Here is a 27,559-nt window from a genome sequence, read left to right as displayed (position 1 = left end):
AGCAAACAGAGGGGAGGAAAGCTGAAGGTCATTGTGTTTCAAAGAGAAAGGCAGGATCTCAGAAATGTGATCACGCAGCCCTCTTGAAAACGAGCTTATGATAATAACTTAGCCAATAATAACGAAGGGGTCCATCATTATCTTGAAACAAGGGTAGATGTATGAGTGCAAAGAACTGTAGAAAGCAAATGGAGGCAAGGAAACCCTCCCTGATCTATTGCCAGTGATTTCATAACTGGATATGCAGCAGGTGTACTTCGGAGCATTTTATTTTGACCCTTAAATATGTTTTTAAGAAACAACTGGTACGTTTTATATATACTACAGTGCCACAATTTCCCCCTCTCAACTGCTATTCTGCATTGATAAATTCTTTTGTATTATTTATTTACTTATTTAATTTCTTATATGCATACATAAATACTGCCTTACACCCGACGAACACCTCACTGTATATAAAAAGACAAAAATACATAGCATAATAACAAACAAAACAGCAACAAGGTTTTACATTATGACAACATAATATATGAAAAGGAGTGCCCGTAAAACAAATGGCCTGGGCTATCTAGTTCAGTATTCTACTTACCTTACCTAAAAACAAGAGCACAGGGCACAATGTAGGGGGTTGGACCCTTTTCACTGGGTGGGCAAGTGGTGGATGAGGTAGAGGTGCCCCCCTGCCAAGCCCTGCTGATCTCCACTGATGTCTGCCTGCAGAATTACGCCAGCATCATTCTGCCAGTGGAGAGTTCCGCTTCTCTTGCCATTTAGGCAAGTGGAAATGCTGCCAGTGGGATCCCCATCAATGGAAGCCAGCAGAGAGTCCCCAGTTGGTGCATCCCATGGGCAGAGAGAGGCTGAGCTCGCCCACAATATGTTGTGCCCCAAGTTGCCTCCACTGGGGTCACTTTTCACCCTGGCTGCCATGCACAGAGAGGCTGCAAACACACCAGGGGACCCTCTGCTCCATTAAGCCTCACCAGGATGAAGCTGGGCTTACAGACACAGCCTTAGTTGCAATTGTAGATATTTTTACTATATTTGCTTCCTCTCTGGCTGGCAGATCAGCTGAGTGCAGCACATTTTTAAAATATATTTGACGTCTTTGTTCAATGGGACTTCTCTGAATCTACTTTCCTACAACTGAATCCTGTGTCATCAGAAACGCGTCGCTCTGCTTTTCGCCTGTCAGTTTGTGGCGAAAAGCTTTTGCTCTTCGCTTTGGTCGAAGAGGCGGAGCTGCAGCAGTGATAGTAGTTAAGGTACCATTTCCTTGCCTTCTGGGACCCTTAAGAACCATTGTGCTGTGAACTGTGAAACTGACCATCTGGGCCTCAGAGACCTTGTTAAACGGATACATGAGGCAGTTAGGGGGGCCATGTATCCTACTATACAAGTGGCAGTCCTCTGTTTTGAAGGGCTGATGGAGGACAGTCCTCTGTTTGAAAGTGCCCTCTAATTGAAGGGCTGCCTGGTCGAGAAAAATAAAAAGGGGGATCAGGAGGGGCCTTATGGTTATTCATCCACAATGAACACCTGGACAGGAGACTTTGCAGGTATCCAGGCTGCCTAATCAGCTTCCCCCACTCTTGAGATACTTGGTGTATTTTTATTTAAATATAAGTAATTATTCCTTAATTTGTACCCACACCTAGAAATGTTTCCGTAGTGTAGATTACTGTGGCTAGCAAGGCTCTTCCTGTCCAAACGTAATTGCAGCTGCCCAACCAAAAATTAGGCACTCCTAGACCCTGATGCTACCCAAATATGAATTTTGTGGTGTGTAACTGAAAAGAGGACTAAGTGGACTAAGACAATGGCTGTTTTGCCACATCTGGATAATCTGCAAATAATACTGAGTAATCTATTAATTTGGTCAGAGATTTAGTGCCTGGCTATAAACCTGATTTGGTCTATGCCATGTGGGGTATTATTTTGCTGTTTTGCTGCATATAAGTTGGAATGGATGGGTCAGTCTATTTCCAGTCAGTAGGGTTTTGACTCATTCATAAGTCTGTTCCATCCCATTTCCCCATCAATCTGTGAGATAGATACAGTACAGGTCCCAGCACGAAAAAATAACAAAATGTATTAAAGGGAGATTATGCATGTAGAAATGCACACCTCCAATTCAGCCTCTGCCAGACAGTGGCAGCAGATTTTAGCCAGACCAAAGAACATACCATATACCTGGGAGGAAGCATCACTGTATTCCACAGCAAGTCATCCTCTTCTTGTCTCCCTAATCTTGCTATGCAGCGGAACAGCAACGCCATGCAAAAACCTGCAACTAGCACATGGAATGAAAAACTCCAAAAAGTGTGCAGCTTGGAATACTTTGATAGATAGGCTCTATGATCATGGTGCTGGTCTGTAATTAAAGGAATAGAAAGTAGCAATTTTTATGATGCAATTGCAGATTTCACTATTTAACAATTAACATTAGATGCTTTATACGTATCCTCCTTGAATCTTACCTCTGTCATGTAGTCTTAAAATTACTGTAATTTGGCAAGTGATTAGCAGTAAACTGATTCTTGTTAATGCTCTACATACATGACTTTTATTTCTATTCCTTAACCCTGACCAATATCCAACTTGTTTGGGTGTTAAGTAGCGTGAACACATCGTGCTTCCTCTTTGACACATCCTTAATGTGGGTCATACCACTCTTTGTTAGCACGTGAGTTCAGTTTTGCAACTTTTTACGGCGGTGGATGGCAGCAGAAACTTTTGGATTTTGAAATGTGATTTGGAAGTATATGCTTTTCACATCTGCATCCACGATGAATGCATTCTGATAAGGCCACACTGATTTCAATTTTCTGAAGGCACATACGGTAGTTCCCTATGAAGTTTCCTGGTAACTATCGCAATTTGCTGACATTTCCATCTGCGCTTGTTTAATATCATGAGACTTCCTGGTAAATCTGAACATTTCATGTGCTGGTACACTGCAGATTAGCTACTTCCTCACCTCACCTTCCAACACAGCATTCTGTGAATGGAACCCTGCTCATGGAATATCTACATTCAACCCAGAGAGAGAGAGAGAGAGAGAGAGAGAGAGAGAGAGAGAGAGAGAGAGAGAGAGAGAGAGAGAGAGAGAGAGAGAGATGGATAGCCTGTAGAAATCTGGAGAGGTGTTGCATGATCTTGAAATCCTAAATTTCAATAAACTAAGCCTGTGCCTTTAAAATATGAGACAGGGAGCAAATTTAGGGGTGGCCTTATATTGTGTTAAAAATATTGGGTAAATTTAATGCAGGAGGAGTTTTTATTATACTGCATTGGACATTTTAGTCATAACCCTCCCAAGTCAGTATCTTATTCACAAAGAATTAGAAGGAATAGAGCTAGGCAGAAGAAGGGAAAAGATGTGGTTTTTTACCCAAGTCTCTCTCTCTCTCCTCTCTCTCTCTCTCTCTCTCTCTCTCTCTCTCTCTCTCTCTCTCTCTCTCTCGTTACCAATTATTGTAGTCCCTGATTGGCAGTTGCTTATTTCCTACCAAGTTGCACATACAGCTGCTGTGTTTTTGCAGTTCTCTGCCATTCAACTCAAAATAAAGAAAACTTCGCAGTTTCTCCATGGCAACCATTCCATCACTTGATTCTTGTTCTATTTCCAAGGTGCCTGAAAGGCTCCTCACAGGGGGTGGGGGGGGAACGACAAGCTCTGAGCAGGCTTTGAGAAAGTGAGGGTGTTGAAAGGTACGATGGAATTTAGAAAATATTTCCGGCCGGCTACTTGGAGTGGTCCTGACCTTTCCTCTCTTTCAGGAACACCTTATGGTAGATGGGAGTTTTCTGAGGTTGGCATTCAAGCAGGGATGATTCAGCCCACCCACCCAAGAGCAGATAGATAGACAGACAAGACAGTTAATTTTGGAAAGTATTTTTTTTAAAGAATATATACAGGAGTGGGGTAGGGGGCGGCCTTTGACTGCGGTTTGCGTGGGTGGCAGAGAAAAGGAGGACTGAGTGGCTACTTCTGTAATACACAACTTTGCAGAGAAGCTTTTTTGCGGTGGTTCTTCCAGCAGAGCTGGTAAAGTTCTGCATAGTTAATATTGGCAAACATTCAGTCATTGGGGAAACTCTTACTTTGGGGAAATGTGTATGCATGTGTGTGAGAATAAATGTACATGGGATTTCAAACGGAGGACATCATATGAACTTTTTTGTCCACATAACACTAAGTGGGTTACTTTAGGCTTGTAGTCTTTTCAGTAATTTTGCTTTGCATTCTCCATTGACTTTAGGGTGCTTCCCTTTCGTGTATTGTAGTTTTCCATCTATAGGACGCCCCCATGTATAAGACACCCCCTATTTTGGGGGGGGCTCCAATTTAAGAAAATGGGGGAAGATGGCACAGAGTTTTTGAGCTTTTTTGGGAGGGGATTGCCCACAGTTTTTGAGCTGGGGGGGGGGGGTTGGCCCAGAGTCGCTGAGATTTTTTTGGGCTGGAATTGCCGAAAACCGCTCACCCGCCGCTGGTGATAGCACACATTGCCAAAGACCCGCATCCGCCAATCAACCGTGATATTGCCACAGAGGCAGCCAATCGCAAACAGCTCTTCACACAGCCACCAATCACCCACCCTGTCACCACAGAAAATCTCCTGCTCGCGGCTGCAGCCATTCGCCCAACCCCCCTCTGCACTACCCATGTATAGGACAAGGGCAAATTTTAAAGCTAATTTTTAATACGGTATTTACCCTGCATTGTTTCCATCAGGCTGCCTGCACACAAAAACCTTTAAAGCACATTCAGAGCTCCCCTCAAAGAATTCCGGGCATTGTAGCTTGCTCCTCACAGAGTTCCCAGCAAGCCTTAACAAACCACAGTTCCCAGAATGCTTTGAACGTGGGGGGGGGAGTGCTTTGAATGTGCGTTGAAGGTATAGAGTGTATAGACACAGCATCAATTAAAAAATATTCTCTGTTCTTAGGGAAGGACTGAGCAACTAATTCCATCCTGTTCCACTTTCACTGGCACGCAGTCACTGGTGGGTTCTGTGCCATTGTGTGCATGCTGTTCACTTTTTGTGTAAAATCTGTTAAGTTCTGTATATATCCAAGCAAAAGGAATCAATATCCCCCCCCCCTCTCTCAATATATATAGGAAACTTGTTCATTTCCAGAAATTGTCTGATTTCCATTTAAAGTCATCCAAGTTGGTGGCCATCACTGCCATAGTTGGCCTATCCACTCTGTGCTTTCTTTTCTCTCCTGAATCTCCCAGCATTCTTCTTCATTGAATGTCACTGAGTTCTAGTATTATGAGAGAGTGAGACTTTCTCTACCATTTCACACACCTCCATCATGTCTGCTCTTACTCATCTTTTATCAAACCTAAAACATCCCAAGCATCGTAACCTTTCTGCATAGAGGAGCCGCTCTAGCCAATCAATCGTTGTTGGTTTTTCCCCTTTCCTGAACCTTTCCCAGGTCTATAATATCCTTGTTGAGGTGAGCCAAACAGAACTGAACACAGTACTCCACGTGGGGTCGCTCCATAGATTTGTATAATGACATTATATTGCCAGTTTTATCTTCAAGCAGTTTCCTAATTATCCTTAACATGAAATTCACCTTATAAAAAACACAGTGTCAACATATTCATTAAGTTATCCACCAATGGCATGCAGTCAGTGGACTCGGGGGACTAGGCTATTCTGCTAAATATTCCCTTGGTGCCTCCTTCCCCAAGCGATGGAAGATTCTGCCCGGCTTAGGGAGGGAGGCGTGATGCTCACACGTGTGATGTCAGGACGTCACACGCATCCCCTCACAATTGCCCTCTCAAGCTGGCATCTCTGGGCCTAACTGTTCCTCTGTGGAAAAATTCACCATACAACACTATGATCCCAAGGTCTTGTTCCTAACCAGTCACTGCCAGTTCATACTCAATTAATACACACACACCTTGATGTACATCCATTTACATTTGTGTACATTGAATTGCATTTGCCATTTTACGTCCTATTCACTCAGTTTGGAGAGATCATTTCGGAGCTTTCCGCAACCCCTCCTTTTTGTTTTAACTGCCCCGAACAACTTGGTTTCAACTGCAAAGTTGGATACCTAACTCTAGATCATTTATGAACAAGTTAAGAAGCACAGGTCTTAGTTCCAATCTTTTCTATATCCCTCCATTGGGAGAACTGTCCATTTATTTCTACTCTCTGCTTCCTCTTTCTTAACTACTGTACTTACTAACCCAAGAGAGGACCTCTCCTTCATGACTGCTAAGCTTATTCAGGAATCTTTGGCAAGGTACTTCGTCAAAAGCTTTTTGAAAGACTACCTACACATTGCAAACAGGATCACCTCTATCTACGTACTTTGCTTGTGCTGCTCAGCTGTGAAGTTTTGTATGTTCATCAGGTATATAATGCAGCTTGCATGCTTCTGGATGAGCCAGTTACAGAATGACAGATTTTGAAGGATATAAACTCATAGACCATCTAATCCAAGCAGCTCTTTTTTATGCCCCGTGACTAATTATCCACACATTTTTCTAAAGACTAAGCAAAAGGCTCCTACAATTTGAGAACGATGTGTGATGGGAATCTCTCCTTTCCACGGTTTCAGTTTCAGAGCCTAGCAATGTTATCTATCTACCAGATCAAAATCTATCATTCAAAATGTATGTATAGCCACGCAAGTTGAGGAATGAAGAAATAAACTGAATATGCTGGAAGACCTGAATCGGTTTTTGCACTGACTGAATGATTTTGCAGTGCACTGTCGATCTGATGTACGCAATATCCCAGAAATATGTTACAACGTTTAGGCTGGATCAAAGAAGCGTTTCAGTTAAACGTGTTGCAAACTTTGTATGAGAAATCGGGTAAGCAGAAATGGAAACTCCACAGCGCCATCTGGTGTCACAGTGTTAGAATGCATAAACAACACATATAAAGTGATTTTTCTTTGCCAATGTAGCTGAGTCCTTAGGTGCCCATAACAAAATTGGTTGTACAATCAATTCCTTCTTCCTGCCAGCCTCCGGCACACAAACAACAACAATCACCCAGTTCTACTTAATTGGATAGACTTTTTCATATGTTTAAAAATATTTTAACTACAAGAGTGTTTGTGTGTTGCACACAAGTTGGGTTCCTACATCGGTACAAGATGAGGAGGAGGAAGTCTGCAGTCTTTCCTTAATTATAGCTTTATGCGTTTCAAAATATAAAGTAAGCCTGCAATATAAAGTAAGCTTGCAATATAAAGCAAGCTTTAAAAGGGAACAAGTCAGAAAAGATTGTTTGGCCGAAGAAAACAATCACTTGGGTGATGATGTTTTTCTGGGACCCCTCTAACGCCATGGGATATTAAAATGAAATCCCTATTAAAGACCCTTCCCCTTTAGCACATTCCCCTGCACATTCATTTCTCCCCTCCCCCCTCACTACTTATTTACATTGCTTGATTTTTTTCTTAGCAACAGTTTAGTATCAGCTGTACCACAGCTGAGAGCTTGTAAACATGGTGGGAAGCAGCAGCATTATTAGTGGCAGAATATTTATCTTCTTGTTGCTTTTCCAGCCTGTGAATAATATCTGAGTATGCTGTGCCAAGTTGAATGGTTCTAATTCACTACAACATAAATCGCTGAAGGCAAATATATTGTTAGCGAAGCCGTTGATGTGCTAATCACGTTCTTGCGTCTCTAAGTTACATAAAAATGCATGCATTTATGCGGTTAGGAACCTTGAGAAATATTAACAGATGACTCTGTGAAATGTACAAGGTATATTTTTCCCCCTCCAGTGTCATTTGATAGCCCATGGAAACAAACCAACACATTTTATATTCTTATATGTATGAAGATCAGGATTTCATGGTTATGACTGTCAGTGTTGATTTTTAGGTATTGAAATATCATTAAATGCATTAAAAAACAGTTTTGAAACTGAAATGATATTCAAATAGAGGTCACTTGGTTCTCTCAGAATTCCATTAACTATATATCAGAGCTACAGCTTCTGATAGTTTAAGAACTATATAGCATAGGTGTAGGTGTTTCACATTCCAGTGGTATTGATTCATTTAATATGTTTTGTCATACATTGTGAAAAAATATACAGGTAAAAAGCACACATCTATTTAGGTGCCTGAAATAACTCCATTGATATACATACATAATTTTGTATTCTGCTTTTCTATAGCTAAAACTATGCTCAAGGCGACTTACAACATGTAAAAAAAAATATAAATAATCACAAACAACAAAAGTAATAATAAACAATAAATAAAACATGAAAAACCACAACAGTCAATAAACTATAGAAGTGCATAAGAAAAACTATGCAACGAGCTGAATTCCACTTTGAAAGTTTGACAAATATTTAGGAAAACCACCATAGCTGCCAAGTTATTCCTTTTTTTAAGGGATTTTCCCTTATGCTGAATAGGCTTCCTCGTGAGAAAAGGGAAAACTTGGCAGCTATGAAAACCACTGTTGTTGGAAGTGCTGCCAAGCCTGCTACCAGTGAGCTGGGTTAAAAGCAAGTGTTACAGGTGACTGGTGTTTCTAAAAGGTGCTCTTGTGTCTCTTCATTGCAACTGCAGACTGTGCCATTCTTAGCATATGACACAACATTTCCCACTAAGCAGGGAATATGTTCCTGCTCTTGTTGCTGGAGGAGACTCTTGAGAGTCCCATGGACTGCAAGAAGATCAAACCTATCCATTCTTAAGGAAATCAGCCCTGAGTGCTCCCTGGAAGGACAGATCGTGAAGCTGAGGCTCCAATACTTTGGCCACCTCATGAGAAGAGAAGAATCCTTGGAAAAGACCCTGATGTTGGGAAAGATTGAGGGCACTAGGAGAAGGGGACGGCAGAGGACAAGATGGTTGGACAGTGTTCTCGAAGCTACGAACATGAGTTTGACCAAATTGCAGGAGGCAGTGCAAGACAGGAGTGCCTGGCGTGCTATGGTCCATGGGGTCACGAAGAGTCGGACACGACTAAACGACTAAACAACAACATGTTCCTGCTGTATGAGAATGGGAAATGCTTCAAGTGATGATTTCTGGGTGTCGGGGAAAGGAGGATTGCTGTGCTGCATCTTCCCCAAATAATACATCAGTATATGCAAAAGCTAGGACAAGTTGTTCTTTCTTCATATCTAGGATCTTAGACAATATTACAGTGTGCTTGCTCTTTTGCATGCTGCAGGAAGGATTGAGAACCAGTGCGGTGTAGTGGTTAAGAGCGGTAGACTCATAATCTGGTGAACCGGGTTCGTGTCTCTGCTCCTCCACATGCAGCTGCTGGGTGACCTTGGGCTAGTCACACTTCTCTGAAGTCTCTCAGCCCCACTCACCTCACAGAGTGTTTGTTGTGGGAGAGGAAGGGAAAGGAGAATGTTAGCTGCTTTGAGACTCCTTCGGGTAGTGATAATGCGGGATATCAAATCCAAACTCTTCTCCTTCTCCTTCCCCTCCTCCTCTTCTTCTTCTTCTTCTTCTTCTTCTTCTTCTTCTTCTTCTTCTTCTTCTTCTGTGAAGTGGTTAGTGAAGGCCCTTTGACTCTTTCCATGTTTCTCTTTCACCAGGTTTCTCGTACGCACAGCAACCCAGGCCATATGGGTGGGGAAGAGGGGGGTTGCAGTGATTTTTAGGAACTCATTAGCTTGCACTAGGCGTCCTATTGGGAAGACCCAGTTTCCATGTTCTGGAAGCTGGGAAATAGGGGCAGTACGGGATTCCTTTTTGGTTTACCAACCTCTCCGCTGCACCAAGAATTCCCTGCCCGAGCTGCTCCAGGTTGTGGTGGATGTTCTTCTGGAGACACTTAGTTTGGTCGTCCTAGGGGATTTTAACATCCATGCCAACACAACCTTACAAGGGGCTGCTTGGGACTTCATGGTAGGCATGGCCTCTGTGGGGCTGTCCCTGAATATGTTTGGCCTAACTCATAGTCGCGGACATGCCTTAGATCTGGTATCAGGAAATTTTTATTTCCTGTATAGGAAACATTTTTATGTCTAATGTTTTACCATTTGTTATGTGCTGTAAGCTGCCCAGAGTGGCTGGGGAAACCCAGCCAGATGGGTTGGGTGTAAATAATAAAAATTATTATTATTATTATTATTATTATTATTATTATTATTATTATTATTATTTGACTCCATGAGAATCAAATTATTATTGTGCCATTGTAACAGGAGTGTAGTAAAAACAACTAAAGTCCAACTGGAGTGTACTAAATACAACATTGTGCCAATAAATGGGTTTATGTAGTAGTTGCCAGCACATACATAGGTACATGCATTCTCAGTTTGGGGTTTCTAGTTACTCTTGAATTCAGGCATCAAGTGTTTTTAGTACACAATCTGTTTCCCCTGCCCATGGCAAGATAAGAGAGATGTTCAATTAATGAGTCATTTCTGCTCTATCAGGACAATGGCAGTGATTAGCTGTAATGTCTGACTTTCAGTTCCGCTAAGAGCACAGCTGTATATCCAAGGCTCCACTCAACTCCCACTCTCGACTGCAAATAGGATTTCCTCAGCAATAAAACCACCATATATGCAGCTGGATTTCTGAATAAATTGCTGGTGGACTTTGTCAGAGAGACAGCATATATGCCCCAGTCAAAAGTGTGTATACAGTTGAGTTTAAGGGGAAGTTCTAGGGTTGCATATTAGCAACACACGCAAAGCAGAATAAAATTAAAATTAGCTAGTGACCACTATTTTGATTGTGTGTGTTTTTTATACTCTAACCAACCCTAGATCCATTCTCAAGGCCTCTGCCAGGTTAAAATAAGTTCACATCTACTGAAATATTTTACATGCCAAGCTATGAAATCATTTTCAGAATGAAGTTAAGCATTTTCAAAAAGAAATGTAAGCTGAAATAAACTGAATTCCCTGCAGATGTGCATAGGAAAACACAATAGTAAAGAGGAAAACCAACTGTGGTTAGGAAACCCAGCAACATGGTTTCTGTTTGAATAGTGTAAAAAGATTTAAAGTGAAATATAATATTAATTTTTCAGTTCAAAATAAATCTGGTGCTATGAAAGGTAGATAGGCTTTTCTACCTGTACGTAGCAAGAAGATCACATGCCACCGGGATAATAAAACCAATGTTTGCTTCCGCTAAGCAAATTTAAATAAGAGTCCCTCCTGAATGCAAACCTCAGATCTCCACTGCCTTTTTTTTGTTCTTTTCTTTTTCTTTTTGCATTTGTCTCCGTGTTTACTTTTTTTTTATCAGCTAAAGTGCTTGTCTCAGGTGCACATAGTGTCCAGATGGCAACAAGCTGGCTTTTATCAATGACAACAGTGGGAATAAGGGCTTTTCATTCAGTTCTGGGGAGAAACCAAGCAGAGCCAAAAATGAAGCAGATTTCAAAAGTCTGAAAATGGTGTAGTGGTTGGATTTAGGAGAAGCTGGTAATGCGAGGATTAGAGTACAGTGGTACCTCGGTTTACAAACACAATTGGTTCCGGAAGTCTGTACTTAACCTGAAGCGAACTTTCCCATTGAAAGTAATGGAAAGTGGATAATCCGTTCCAGACAGGTCTGCGGAGTACTTAAACTGAAAATACTAAAACCGAGGCGTACTTAAACCGAGGTATGACTGTATCCTGATGCAACAGGTAATCTTATATAGCATACCCTCCAACATTTCTCTGATGAAAATAGGGATGTCCCATTCCGTAATGATAACTTTACTATTTATGCCCCGCACATCTTATGGGGTTGCCCCAGCCACTCTGGGCAGCTTCCAACATAATAAAACATTTTTAAAAAACCTTCCCTATACAGGATTGCCTTCAGACAGCTTGGGGGTCGGATAACTCCATACCTTCCAACATTTCTCCAATGAAAACAGGGACATCCTAAGGATAAGTGGGACATTCCAGGATCAAATCAGAAACTGGGACTGCTTCTCTAAATGGAAAATTGGGACAATTGGAGGGTCTGATATAGAGTTCACATAGCAACACATTCGTTCAAAACCTAGACCCTTTAGCGTAGCAAACAATGACCGATTGTTCAACGTTAGCCAAGTGCAGAATAGATCCATTAAAACCAGTGGACTTAAGTATGACTGCTTTTGCCCCAACGGATTAAATTGGCTTCAATGCAGAGCTGGCATGCTTTAAACTCTGCCATAAAAGCAAATTCTCAATCATTTCAGAAAACATTCCCCAGAATGTTAAACAGCTGCTTTTAAGGATGCTATAGATCGCTTGTCATGCGGCTCAATAAGCTAGGTTTGAAGCTCTGAGTGTATGACTGCAATATGAGTAATCTAGTATGTGTCTTGACGTTCTCTATTTCTAATCGCTGGGTTGGAGTCAATCTTGTAGTTACATGCTCTATAAGTTTAGAAGCTGTTTTCATATCTGGATGGCACACTCACAAGGACTTGCTTACACAAATCTTTTCGCAGGCAGCTGCTGCACTTTACAGACGGCCCATATTGACTTCTAGCCACACTGTCATACACAGACAAAGTTGTGTGAAGGCTGGATTTAGCACGTTGACTTCTCACGTGCCCCCAAATTTCAGTTTGTCAGTTGCATAGAGCAGACATCTGAGACATGCTAGTTTAGGCATGTTGCTGGCATTCACACATATTCTTTGTGCATGGCACTCTGGGGCTCAGAGCCAGTAAGAGCTCACAACAAATAATGGGCATTTCAGGCAGGAAGGGTAATATGACGAGGTTTTCTGTCTCCCTTGAATAGTGTCCTATTTCTCCTTAATGTTGGCTACATTATGCATGTTCCTTCAAGCCGGATCAAGATAATGAAGAGACTCCCACACACACACACACCGTAGCCTACACCACTTTAGATTGCAATTTAGATCTTTATTTTCAGTTGAATAACCCAGAAAAGTGCCTTTTCTTTGAACATTCTAGACTGGCTTTTGTCTGAAAATCCACAGCAGCACCAAAAGGATACAATATCATGTGATGTTGATTTGTCATAATGTGAAACAACTACACCAGAAGGCAAGTTCATAGGAACTTAAGGTTGAGCAGTTGTTACCTTTCCAGGAACAGCAGGCACAAACTACAGCAATATTTATAAATGCACCACGTTGCTGGGTTTTCTTGAGTACCTCCCTTTCCTGGCCTTGTTGAAAAGGGTGGGGGGGGGGTATTTCAATCTAGATTTGATTTTTTAGCTAACGTTACAAAAGTCCTTTGCATGTACACACAGTGCATTAAGAGGAGTGTGTTTTGCCTTGAGAGTTGCAGTCAATATATCATTGCACCACTGCATGCCATCAGTTGAGCATCTTCACCTAGACCTCACAAGTGGAATAAGGATTTCTAGCTGCCAACACCAAGAAAACCCTGGCAGTTGTAAGCTCAGCGTTTTTCAGATTTCAGAAGAGATGGTGCCATAAAGAACAGATAAATCACATAAAAAAATTCCTTCAGTAGCACCTTAAAGACCAAGTTTTTATTTTGGTATGAGCTTTCGTGTGCATGCACACTTCATCATAAACATGAAAGCTCATACCAAAATAAAAACTTAGTTGGTCTTTAAGGTACTACTGAAGGAATTTTTTTATTTTGTTTCGACTCAGACCAACACGGCTACCTACCTGTAACTAGATTAATCACACTTGTTTTTCTTTCAAGTCATTTTACTTTTTTCAGAAGAATCAAAGGGGGAAAACCAAATTATTTAATTTAGGACTGGCTTATCTGTTTTGTTGGTCTCTTGCAGTAGTGACAAAAATTTGTATTAACTTTTGTAGGGGTTTAATAATTCATCATACAATATATGTTTTTTCTTGGAGAGAGAGAAAAATCTCCAGAATCCCTTTGGTTTACTGTGGATAAGCAATGAAAATAATTGGTGTAATGAGTAGATGTGAATCAAAGCATGAAGTCCTGGAGGGCAAAGTTCTATAAAAAGCACAATGTTGAAAAGCTCAGTACCACAAAATCATTTGATCTAAATCTTCACATTTAACCAAAGTGAACAAAAATCCATAGATTTCATTTTAGCCTGGCCTCCATCTCTCTTTAACCTGGCAACAGCTCCTGGTGGCATGAATGAGAGCCTGAGGCACATTTTTGGAATTTGACTTGTACTAATTGTGTGATCATTAAGTGAGAAGAGAATGTGATTTGGTATCTGCACAAGAAAGCTAAGCAATGTTTTTAACGATGCTTTTAAATGATCTCATTTTGTCAAGGGATTTTGCATCTTAAAACAAACAAACTAAAAACTAAAATCAGTTTGAATTCATTAGTTGGAAAGAATTTATTTCCAGTATGGTCAATGCTTATTATGTGAAGCCAAATCATCTGCCGAGCAGATCTTCATACATCTGCCTATCTACTCTAACCCTTTTTGCAAGGGAAACCTGTGATGTTCCAGATGTTACTGTGTTTCATTGCCCACACCAGCAGGGGCTGATGTGCGTTGGAGTCCAGAAACATCTGGCGGTCCAAAGGTTTCCCCAGCTGTGCTTTTGTAAGTCACAGCATGTAAGCTGATAGAATCACATTAAAAAAAAAAAAAAGCGTCAGAAAAGCCCTCTAGATTGAGGTGGTGTTGGATGCATAGCCATTCTTGAGTCCATATGGTGGCTGTGAGAATGACAGGCAGCAAACCGCTCAGAAAATTAAATGCAGGGCCTGCCAGAAGAAGACATAATTCATGCTGTATAAGGGCAAAATGAATCTATTCAAGGCTTGGCCAGACTGGCGGTGGGCTTTCATGGGATTCTGTATGTTCTGTTCTATTTCACCTTATTTCTTTGTACATTGTTTTAAACTGTTCATAACATTCTGCATTGTTGTGACTTGCCCTTGGACCTTAGATTGAAGGGAGGGTAATTAATATTAATAGTAGTAGTAGTAGTAGTAATGATGATGTTCCACACACAGAACCCACATCAGCACAGGATCTCCTATTAATTACTGTGGTTGGAATAACTCAGTGGCATGGCCAATGGTGATATACATGAAGAACTTTCTCTAGTATGAGAGAGAACGGTGAAGGTTCTGTGAGCATGGGAATTCCTTGCCCAAGAATCCTTCAGATTGCAGCACCTTTGTGCTTTGAAATGTACTACTAAAGAGCCATTTCACCATATGTTCCTGTTTGTTTTGAAATTCATGTGGAACTTTAATATCTTGGTTACATTTGCCCCTGTTAGGTTGGCCACTATCCTTATTTTATAGAAGGAGGCTTAACACCTTTCCATGGTAATGGACATTTTTGGCTCCTTGCTTACCTCTGTTTTTTTTGTTTTTGTTTTAAATAAAGCTACTGAAATATACTTGGAGTCCTGTAGTGACTTCATGCTCTTTACTGCAGCCTGTAAAACAGTGAATGGAATTCCCCCCCCCCCAACCTCAGGCTTTTATATACATTATTTACACAATGAGTCCTGTCTGATTGGCTGATTCTGCTTCCCTCCTGGAGCCTGATTGGTCTTTTCCTGCAGGCCAATCAGTTGTTGCATTCTGGGATCCTACTTGCCTATTGTTCTAGGATCCAAGCTCAGTACATAACAACTACATTTTTGTTAAATTCCTTGATACATTTTCTAGTTGGCTCCAGCAAAAGTTCATCCTATTGTTCGCCTTTTTTTATTGTGAAGCTAGATTTGAGGCTCCACTTCTGAGTTTTAACTTGTAGACAGATCACATGAGCCATCTCCATGGTAACTCTGCCTGATTTATGTTTGTATTTAATTAGAGTTGTCCATTACCTCTCCAAATAGAATTTAATTTGAATACATGGGCCTGTCACATTTTAAAAGATTCATTATACCTAATCTGAAAGTTGATTGACGAGATTTGCAGGAGATTGCATATTATATGCATGGCGTATTTAACAGTTTCAAATAGAAAAGGTAAATGTTCCTTTTCTCCAAAAGATTTGTGAATTTTGCTAGTCCCCCCCCCCCTTCTGCAAAGGTCTGTGCAATCTTTCCCATTGTTATAATTTTAAATCATATTAGCTGACCTTCAGGGTATGTCACAGCCAGAAGCAAAACTGTATGAATTAGCATTTGCAACTGTGTCATTTAAAACTGGTTAACTTCGGCTAGAAAGCAGAACATAGCTGCCAAGTTTTCGCTTTTCTCGCGAGGAAGCCTATTCAGCATAAGGGAAAATCCCTGTAAAAAAGGGATAACTTGGCAGCTATGAAGCAGAAGTCACCATTTACAGACATGCTGGGGCATATTGTTTATTGATATAAAATATGGGCACCTTGCACAGACCTTTTGGGAGGTTATTTATATTTAGCTAAAGGATTTGTATCTTCTCTTTAGACAGGTTCTCAGGACTAAATTTCATGAGAAGTTAAAATGGCAATACAGCCATTAAAATAAAAAAATAAAAATAAAAATACTTACGAATTTAATGCTTTCCGAACGCACATTCGTAAGTCAAAAAAAATGTAAGTCGAATCCCTTACTGCATTTTTTTTTAAAAAGTGTGTGTGTGTGTGTTTATTGTGTAAGATACCATAGCCAGTTTAATTGTGCCCCTGAAATTCGTCAGGATGCAATTGAATCTCATTGCGAAAAGTCAGCTGTATGGAAGCTGCTTCTGTGTGCTTTATTTACATCTCCATACAAAAAAATAAAGCTCCCCTTGTAGCAAGGGCGTAGCCAGGATCAAAACTAGGGGGGGGGCAAGCCATGATCATTCAGGGGCGGGGCCACAAAGTGGGAACGTGGGCGGGGCTACAGGGCCAGCTGGCCTGGCGACATCGTGGTGGCGGCAGCGGCCACCTTGTGCTTCTGGGGCTGGCAACGGCGGCGGCTACCCTGCTTGGCTGGAGAGGACGGGAGGGTCGGGCAGGCAAGAGGGGGTGACAGGGTGGGCGAGGGCAAGGCAAGGCACGGCCGCAGTCACGACGGCTCCGAGGCGTTGCTGCATATCAGCATAATATTTCAACCATGTTGTGGGTTCAAGCCCCACCTTAGGAAAAAATTCCTGCATTGCAGGGGGTTGCACTAGATGACCCTTGTGGTCCCTTCCGACTACAATTCTATGATTCTATTGATATATTACCATAGCATATGCATCATTCTGCTTTCTTGAATTGTCCTACTCCTAGGCATAGCAGCCAACTCCTAGAGGCCTAGGTGCCTCCCCCCCCCAATTACTAGTAAATACCGTATGTGAAAGAGTCATCCCCCCCATGTTGATGGGCTTTCTATGTGGGGCTTATCTGCCCCCCCCCATATTTTATTAAGAATGGAAGAGGGAGGGAAGGAAGGAAGAAATAGAGAGAGGGATAACTCATATTTGTGGGTGCCTCTGGGTGACGCTGTGATGCTGGAACTCTGCAGCAAGAGGACGGGAGGGTCGGGCAGGCGAGAGGGGGTGGCAGGGCGGGTGAGGGCGAGGGAAGGCACGGCCGCAGTCACGACAGCTCCGAGGCGTTGCTGCATATCAGCATAATATTTCAACCATGTTGTGGGTTCAAGCCCCACCTTGGGGGGAAAATCCTGCATTGCAGGGGGTTGGACTAGATGACCCTTGTGGTCCCTTCCGACTACAATTCTATGATTCCATTGATATATTACCATAGCATATGCATCATTCTGCTTTCTTGAATTGTCCTACTCCTAGGCATAGCAGCCAAATCCTAGAGGCCTAGGTGCCTCACCCCCCCCCAATTACTGGTAAATACCGTATTTGAAAGAGTCACCCCCCCCATTTTGATGGGCTTTCTATGTGGGGCTTATCTGCCCCCCCCAGTATTTTATTAAGGATGGAAGAGGGAGGGAAGGAAGGAATAATAGAGAGAGGGATACCTCATATTTGTGGGTGCCTCTGGGTGATGCTGTGAAGCTGGAACTCTGCAGCAAGAGGATGGGAGGGTCGGGCAGGGGAGAGGGGGTGGCAGGGCAGGCGAGGGCGAGGCAAGACAGGGCCGCAGTCTCGATGGCTCCGAGGCGTTGCTGCATATCAGCATAATATTTCAACCATGTTGTGGGTTCAAGCCCCACATTGGGGAAAAATTCCTGCATTGCAGGGGGTTGGACTAGATGACCCTTGTGGTCCCTTCCGACTACAATTCCATGATTCTATTGATATATTACCATAGCATATGCATGATTCTGCTTTCTTGAATTGTCCTAGCCATAGCAGCCAACTCCTAGAGGCCTAGGTGCCTCCCCCCCAAAAAAAGAAATTACTGGTAAATACTGTATTTTAAAGAGTCCTCCCCCCCCATGTTGATGGGCTTTCTATGTGGGGCTTATCTGCCCCCCCCCCCAGTATTTTATTGAGGATGGAAGAGGGAGGAAAGGAAGGAAGAAATAGAGAGAGGGATAACTCACATTTGTGGGTGCCTCTGGGTGACGCTGTGATGCTAGAACTCTGCAGCAAGAGGAAGATACCGGTACACCTGTACAGGAGCCTTGTAAGCAGCTTTCTCTCTGCTTGATTTACAGCAGGCACGTCCAACAGGTAGATTGTGATCTACCAGTAGATCACTGGATGTCTGTGGTAGATCACTGCTAGATCACTGGCACCCCTAAAAAAAGCTCACCCAAATTTTTCCTCCTCCCTAAAAAAAGCTGAACTATGACCTGAAGCCCTAAACAAAAATGGGCCTCCCTCCCTCCTAAAAGAAGCTCAACAAGTTTGACCTAACCCCCCCAAAACAGGGCTTCCCTTCCTTAAAAAAACTCAACAGCTTTGACCTGAACCCCCCAAAAGGGGGTAGATCACTCCCAGTTTTTAACTCTGTGAGTAGATCAGAGTCTCTTGGGAGGTGGCCACCCCTGATTTACAGTATACAGATGCAGGAGGAGGGGCAGACTGGAACACCAATGCTTTTTATAAACATCACTGTGTCTATCAAAGCTGTTAATGCGATCCCTGAATGCCCATTAACAACTCCCACTGAATAACAATAGGGTGAATAGGGTGGACCTTGCCTGAAGGGATATTCTGTTCCATTGTCTTAACTGCTTAAGTACTGGTAGCCACTTTGCTTTATTTATTTGATGTGTTTTTGTTACAGCTGTGTTCCCACCCCCAGCAAGTGGAGAGCTGCTCTTGCTAAAGCAAAGCCCTTTCCACTTCAGTTTTTGGAGGGGCAAAGTATTGGTTATGGTCTGTAAAATACAATAATTTTTTGCTTCTAGGGGGGGCAGCTGCCCCCTCCTGCCCCCCCCTGTCTACACCCATGCCTTGTAGTCCGATCTTTATTTGATCAGTGGTCATGCTGGCTGTTTGAGGTAGGAGTAGGTGATGCAGAGCACTGTGGACATTTTCAGATAATAAAGAGTAGTAAACTTGCTTTACAAATTAAGAAGTGGTCTGTAGGTCACTTCCTGGGAAGGGTTATGCTCTGAGCATAGAGTGCCTTGGATTAATTGAGGCCATTGAGTTAGCAACAGCCTATGAAAGCCACTGCTTATACACTCCACCTTTTATGTTTGCATTTCTCCTCCTACTTCCAGAGCTTTTGGGAATTCTGAACATAGTATTAGGATGGGTTTCCTTAGTTCAACATTTAAAAAAAACTACTACAGTAGTAATAGACAGTTGTATGTCAACATGAAAAAAAATGTACTGCACTCTGCTCCTTTAAGGGACATTGAGTTTTGTGAAAGTTAAGTGAATAGTAAACATCTGTGCTCCTGATAACATCTATGTGGTTTACTTTGTTTCTGTCTTTCCAGAGGAAGACGGTGGTGACCTCCTCAAGACGGGGATCAGTTTTCCAGGAACGCCAGAGGAAGAACTAGGTACAGATCTCATTTCTTTTCTGAACAAAACTCATTCTAAACCAAAGCTAGGTGTCACCCACTCCTGAAACCGCTTAAAACAAAGTGTGTGTTTGCAGGAACTTTTTTTTTATTGTAATCCTGAATCAGTTTGTGCAAGCAGTTAATTTCAAACTTAGTAGGTAGCTTTTGCAGTCTCCACACTTTACAAAAGTTATTCTCCAGATGTCCGCTCTGTACTGAACAGAGAAAAGCTGAACCATAAATATCAGACCAAAATAAGAGAGTTATTCTACCTAGGTAGATTGAATTAATGTGACCTATACTACAAGACTGTTCAGTACTGAATCATTTGCAGGATACTAACTAAATAGTGTCATTTCCTGACTGCATTTCCTAAGAACACATTCAGAATGTTTGGTGTACTTATTCAACTCAGAATTCAGGGCCTCTTGATGAATTTCCCACATGGGCTTAAGGAAAATGGTCGAAACTCCATGTGTATCACATCACTTGTGATATACTTCTTGAATGTCTACTGTATCAAATGTTCACAACGTGCTAGCAATCAGCGGTTACTAATGTGACTTATCACCGATGATTTTGTGCAGGCGTAGTATAGTATCCAGTTTCCGCTCCATGGAAATTTCAGAGGTATGAAGTAGCCATTTCCCAAACTTGGTTCAGTCAGTGGAGCACAGTGGACCTTAGTAGACATAGTACTCTTTTTTATTTATTTAAAAAGAACCATTGAATGTGTGTAATATTCACTGAAGTATAACGAAGGCATGCACTGTTTGTCAGTCATATGCATGTACATGTCGCTACATAATATTTCTGTCAGTTGGCTATTGTCAATTAAAATGTGATGAAGGGGGAAACACCATAGAATTTCTACAGATTTTAAGTACACAGCATTTTTCACTCAAGTCGCTATTCCCTTCATTCAGTATGTTCAAATAGCTTACAAGTTAGTTGTATATTTGCAGACGGGACGAATTAAAAAACCAGCCATTTTGCCTTTTCTTATTTGGGGCAATTCATGCAAGATGAATATCCCATGTGGGCACAAGGGAAATTGTCTAGATTACTGATCGTGATATAATTAAATTATGATTCAGGGGTAGCCAAAATAATGCCCTCCTTTCATCCCTTACCACCATAGTTTAATATGGTCAGGAATGATTCGAGTTTTAGCCTGACAACATTGGTGGGGGGAGGGTTTACCACATGGGCTACCTCTGTCTTTGTTATTAATTATTTTCTTGCACATTGTGTTTAGAGCAAAATCTGTAAGGGCACAATTAAGGCAAAGTTAAACATTTTTAGTCAGTAGTGTCGTGATTATGACCATGATAAAATCTCTGGCAGCGATTACCTCTGTTGACTGTGTGTCCACAACCGCACAGGGGCTGTGGCTGCAGTTGACTGACTGACTTTGACTCCGGTTGATGTTAGCTAAACTGCTCTGATTCTTAGAGTTTCTAGTTCAGGCATAGGCAAACTTGACCCTCCAGATGTTTGGGGACTACAACTCCCATCATCCCTGACCACTGGTTCTGTTAGCTAGGGATGGTGGGAGTTGTAGTCCCAAAACCTCTGGAGAGCCGTGTTTGCCTGTTCTAGTTCTTGTTGACTGCAGTGGGAAGGGAAAGGTTGGCAGAAGGTTGGCCTAGGAAAGTAGGAGTAGAAAAGCCCTGGCTGGAGAAGGTATTGACCCAGAGGAATAGGAGGACAGAGTCAGAGGTCTAAGTGGCTCCAAGACTGCCTGTACCACTAGGTATTATGCAGGAGATGCCCCAGGCAGCAGATCCTGGGAGATGGGGAGCACTCAAGAGAAAAAAGTGGCAGCGAAGAATGCTCTCCTTCTGCCAGGGTTGAAGCAAGAGCCATCTGATTGCCTTCTGTATGTGGGATTCTGAAGGGGCATATTGATCTGGAAATCTTTGACTACATTCCTGGTTTCCTGGTTGGCATTAATGTGAGAGAGTGAAGCAGTAAGCACACACTCAATTTTTTTATTTTTTTTAAAAAATGAAATCTTTGAAATGTAAAAGTGCTTAACCTTGGCTGAATAATTCTTACAGTAGTTTAAGTTTTGTGTGAAATGTTTTTGTTTTAGCTTCCAGGAAATGCCCTCCCCCTTCCTTCTTACCTTTCAGAAAGGTACACCATGTGCATTTGCAGCACTGGGCGAGCACAGAATACTCTTCCTTATCTATTTGATCAGCTTGTGTACAAGAAGAGCAAAATATAATGATTTTACCTTTGGTCCCCTTTTACTTTTACTTTTGGTGTTGTCAACAGAAAATAGAAAGGGGTGGGGGATTTTTTGTTTTCAACAAAGAAATAAATGTTATAAAAGAAATAGTCTAATTTGCATTGGCAGCAGAGAAATTAATACAACATTATATGAATATATACTGTAAGAATTGATTTTGAAATGTGCCCCCCCCTCTCTCTCTCTCTCACACACACACAAATATGCAACTCTTCCATTTTTCTTGTTTTATATACCTGTTTTCCCCCCCTTTAGTTATAACTGATGGGCAAAACAATAGTCTTCATACTGGAGATAGCATAGGTTACAGTAGAGGAGAGTGTGTCTTTGGAAAATTGAGAAGACTTAACTACAGTATATGGCTTCATCTGCTCTTCTGAATTCAATAGGATTTTTGAAAACAAAGCTAACTATACCTCTTCTTCTTTTAAAACAAACAAATGATAAGCAGATATGCATCTTATATGAGAAGAAAAACCAAGGGTGAGGGATAATCATTCAAAACACAAACTATAATCCAACCAGGCTTTTTTAGTGAACTGTTTTCAGTAGGAGAAATGTTATTCCCACTGAAATAAATGACATTTAAAAGAGTTTAACTTGGACTGACCGAAATAACATTCCTATTTTTAAAGAGAGAAATCAAACTGGAACTTGGTTCAAAAACTATACTTTGTCTCCTGAAACTGCTGTGGAAAATTTTAATTTCAAGAGGTTTTGAATTTTTGTGTATAAAGTCAAGGTGTATGTCTTTTCCTTTAGTGGCCCACTAAGTATTTCGTGACAATATGTCTCTGTAAGCTGTGTTTCTGTTTCGTTCCTATTGACCCTTGCTCTTTTCCAGTGTGAAAAACTGTTAGAAATGGATGTGGGGATCATCTACATTTCTCCACCCGTGCTCTAAATATCATAGTTTGATATAATCATAATGGAGCAATCTTGCACACTGTTTTTTGTATACTTGAGCCCCACTGAAATCACCATGATTCATGGATTTTGTCACATTGCACAGGATTCTGCACTTGATTTCCCCCTACACTTTCTCTAAAACATATTGTTAGAAAACATTGTGCAATTGTATGAAATTGCCATAATTATTCTAGCAAATGCTGTCATTTTATCTGCATGTTTCAAATAGGCGAAAATATATTTAAAACAAAATATTTGTTGAATTTCCACTATTAAGTTGCATGGTGATTAAATCCACACATGAATGCATTGATTTAAAGCATTTATATATTTCCCTTCATAAATACTAACTCCAGATGCCTTTTTTACAGCAAATTAAAATTATACATATCTTTTTCTTTCTCCTTTCTGTTCCTACAAGCTCTGCATAGCTGATTTTCATTTTTCTAAAAATTAGATACTCCATATAATTTTATGGGAAATTACAGTTTGGAAATCTAAACTAATGGCATTCTAATGCTGATTTTTGAACATTTATAGGATTATTTTGTAAACAATTCATTAAAGCCAAACACAAATGCTTATAGGTGCTTTGTTCCCAGCCGACAGCAAGATTACTGAACGAAAACTTTTGAAGTTAGCATCCTAGGAAGATTATCAACACTTTGCACTGTGTGAATTAACATATGGTCACAATTATCAAGTAACGAGCTCATTTTAAATAATGGGGGGGAAGTGATAGAACACCATATAAATGTGTTACCGAACCAAGAACAGCAACCAGGGGAAAGAATTATAAAAGGAGATCAACTTTTTGTTGCAGAATTGATTCCTCCAACTAGCTTATTAGTTTAGACAGCAGAGACTGTATTGGATTTCTTTAAAGGAGCTTACAAAAGCTTTCACATTGACTTTATTCTCCAGAGTATGATTTCATACCTTTTCCCTATAGATTTTTTTATACATTGGGTAGCAATATGGAATGCACTTTTGGGAATTCATCTTGGCCCAGCATTTCTTACACAGGCATATGAATTTGCAACTAAGGGAGCAAGTGGGGTATTTCCCCCACAATGAGCTACACACACACACACACACACACACACACACACACACACACCAGGGAAGAGCTGCTTTTCTAAGTAAAAGCAACCGTGTCTACTGTATTCAGTTCATAGCTGCAGTTGTTATAAAGATGGGCTCAATTCTACACTTCTGAAGATGTCCTCTCCTGACCAAAAGTTGGAGTCTATAGGGCATGAAGAACATCTGGTGGTGACTTAGGCGGCAATCCTAACCCCACATAACTAGGAGTGTGGATTCAATAGTACTTAGTTCTAAAAGGTCTTAGGTATTGTTACACTGTCAGGGATGCAGATGGCAAGTAGCAAGCCAGGCTTCAGGACCTTGGACAGCTCCTGTCACCCAGCTTGCTCTGAGGGCAGTCCTATTAGAGCAGCAGTTGTCAACCTGGTCCCTACCGCCCACTAGTGGGCATTTCAGGATTCTAGGTGGGCGGTAGGGGGTTCTGCGGCACAAGCTGAATCCTCCTTCCATTGAGCACTGGTGTGCGGTAAGGAAATTTTACCATCAAGAAAGATGCATTAGTGGGTGGTAGGTATATATATATATAAAAGGTTGACTACCCCTGTATTAGGGACCCAGGTGGCGCTGTGGGTTAAACCACTGAGCCTAGGGTTTGCTGATCAGAAGGTCGGCGGTTCGAATCCCTGTGACGGGGTGAGCTCCCGTTGCTTGGTCCCAGCTCCTGCCAACCTAGCAGTTCGAAAGCACGTCAAAATGCAAGTAGATAAATAGGAACCGCTACAGTGGGAAGGTTTCCATGTGCTGCTCTGGTTTGCCAGAAGTGGTTTTCTCATGCTGGCCACATGACCTGGAAGCTATACGCCGGCTTCCCTCAGCCAATAATGCGAGATGAGCGCGCAACCCCAGAGTCGGTCACGACTGGACCTAATGGCCAGGGGTCCCTTTACCTTTACCTTTACCCCTGTATTAGAGCATGCTGCTCAAGTGAAAATCCTACATAATAAATGGGGACAAGCACACTAAGCTCTCTCCCTCCACCCCATGTCATATGCTCATCAGCTTTCATGAGTTGGAGGGCAAAGTCTGCTTCATCTACTTACAATTCATAGCCCCGTATTTCCAGCAAAGAGGATACCATGAAAGATGGGGGTTGTGACATGGGGGCTCATCCATGCTCACCCTGCTCCCGCATAGGATTTGCACACAAGCAGCACACCAAACTAGGGCTGAAGTCAGGAACACACCGGAGGTATGATACCCTCCTTTCGCCAGGTTACCTTTCGCCAGGTTACCTCAATCAACTTCAGTCTTGTACACTGACAAGCAGGCACTGGGGAGCATCAGAGCCCTGTTGTGATATTATTATTATTATTATTATTATTATTATTATTAACCCTGTCCACTCTGGGTGGCTTAAAACAGAACACTAAAAACAGAATAAAACATCAAACATTAAAAGCGTCCCTAAACAGGGCTGCCTTCAGATGTCTTCTAAAAGTCAGGTAGTTGTTTATTTCTTTGACATCTGATGGGAGGGCGTTCCACAGGGAGGGCGCCACCAACGAGAAGGCCCTCTGCCTGGCTCCCTGCAACCTCACTTCTCTGACAGTGAGGGAACTGTCAGAAGGCCCTCAGAGCTGGACCTCAGTGTCTGGTCTGAATGATGGGGGTGGAGACGCTCCTTCAGGTATACAGGATTGTGCTCGGAAATGTACTGGGAGCTAATGTAGGTCTTTCAGGACCAGTGTAATATGGTCCTGGCGGCCACCCCCAGTCACCAGTCTAGCTGCCACATTCTAGATTAATTGTAGTTCCGGGTCACCTTCAAAGGTAGCCCCAGTTCGTCCGGTAGTCTAGATTCAGGGGTTGGCTGTTGCCAGGCAACTCTGATTCAAGGTTCTCCTGACTGGCAGGTTCCTGCCTGGGGTCAGCGTCTGGGTTCCTACCTGGGGTTTACCACCTGTGGGGCTTGTACCCTTAGTGTTCCTGACCCAGGGGTTCTTTCCACACACACTACAGTATCAGTATACTGACTACTGATCAGAGTTGGGGTCATGATGGCTGTATGTCTCTCCTGAGTACAGAAACAAGCATTAAGCTTCTGAGGAAAATTTGCAATATGCGTTGTACTGAAGGCAAACATTTAACAAACGGCAATGGTTTTATTCTGCCAGAGGTCAGAAAGAAAGAAAGAAAGAAAGAAAGAAAGAAAGAAAGAAAGAAAGAAAGGAAGGAAGGAAGGAAGGAAGGAAGGAAGGAAGGAAGGAAGGAAGGAAGGAAGGAAGGAAGGAAGGAAGGAAAGAAAGCCACTGCATTGCTGCCCCACTCAACTCCACCCATGCCCAGAGCCAAGCGTCAATGGCTGCAGCTCCTTCTCCACTTTTAATGTATTGTTGTGTTCTGTGTTCTGATTTACATATCAACAAAAGGATTATGCAGTAGACCTTGTTTCCATTCCATTGTGGAACACTCCCCAACCCCCCCCCCCAACCCCCGTGCCTTTCTGAAAGAAAGCCGTTTTTGAAGAACTGTGTGTGGGCTGCTGTCATGGTAGAAATAAAGAAGACGAAGAAACTACTTTCGTAGGAATCTAACCCACATATTATCTTGGATAATCTGCAAGCTGTTGCCTTCCATAGATTTTTTTACTGGGAGAGTCCCATTAGTCTCTGCATCCATAACAGTTTTTCAGAATATACTGTTATGTGGATTTAAAATTATTTTGCGTGATGTAATAGTATTATTTTAAAAACAAAATATCAGGTGGAAAGGGTCACCAATTTAACTAAAGCAACAGCTTGAGAGCTTGAAGTTCATTCTCAAACTGAACCCAATACCTCCAAATGAATAATCTTCAAGATTAGCTATATCTGGCTATTAATGAAATCGTTTCTGCTGTCATTCTCCTGACACTCACACATTGTGCTACTGAAAGGATTTCTTAAACGGAAAATCATTATAATTACACTCTTAACTTTTGTTTGTTCTTTTCCAGAACAATAGGGATGTGTTAACTGCAGTGGTAACACTTTTGCAATGGATTTTATAAAGGGCCCTATGCTCGTCTCATCTGATTTTTGCAAAGTTTTGAGAAGAATAAGCTTTTGACTGCTGTATTTCTGGGCTCCCATCCAATCTGCTTGTATAAACGTCTGAATAATCAATTCAGAAGCTGTGTATTGCCCCTCCTACCTCTAAGGTTTTAGACACCAGTGAGTTGTTGTTTTTTGAAGACGCTTAAGTTTTAAAAAAATGAGAACGGTGATGTTCTAAAAGAAATTCTAATGATAAATAGGTGTTTTCCTTCTTCCCACTGCATAGCCGGATATGTGGTATGAAGCCACAACAAGTCTTGAGAAAACTGAAACCAGTGAGGGCTCAGCACCTGTATCCCACCACCAACTCCCTTGGGTCTGAACCATAGCTGTCAAGTTTTCCCTTTTCTCACGAGGAAGCCTATTCAGCATAAGGGAATTTCCCTTTAAAAAGGGGGAGAACTTGACAGCTGTGGTCTGAACCTTTCTGTTCTGTGACTCCTTGTCAAGCAGCCTGTCCCTGACACCCTCATTACAGCCGCCACCCACAAATCAACAGATCTCTGGACTG

At 41.9% G+C, this 27,559-nt stretch overlaps 1 protein-coding gene across 1 annotated transcript in view; it reads left to right on the top strand.

The window, feature by feature from the left end:
- DLGAP2 (DLG associated protein 2) overlaps positions 1 to 27,559 on the top strand; it is a 365,730-nt gene that overhangs the window by 235,614 nt on the left and 102,557 nt on the right. Inside the window, exon 4 of the mRNA XM_060272460.2 lies at positions 19,672 to 19,737. Coding sequence (XP_060128443.1) covers positions 19,672 to 19,737 — 66 coding nt within the window. The remainder of the gene's footprint in view (positions 1 to 19,671; positions 19,738 to 27,559) is intronic.

This window comes from Zootoca vivipara, chromosome 3 (assembly GCF_965207765.1).
Source record: "Zootoca vivipara chromosome 3, rZooViv2.hap1.1, whole genome shotgun sequence".
Taxonomy (NCBI): domain Eukaryota; kingdom Metazoa; phylum Chordata; class Lepidosauria; order Squamata; family Lacertidae; genus Zootoca; species Zootoca vivipara.
The sequence above is the reverse complement of the archived record's forward strand: the minus strand, read 5'-3'. Positions and strand labels throughout refer to the sequence as shown.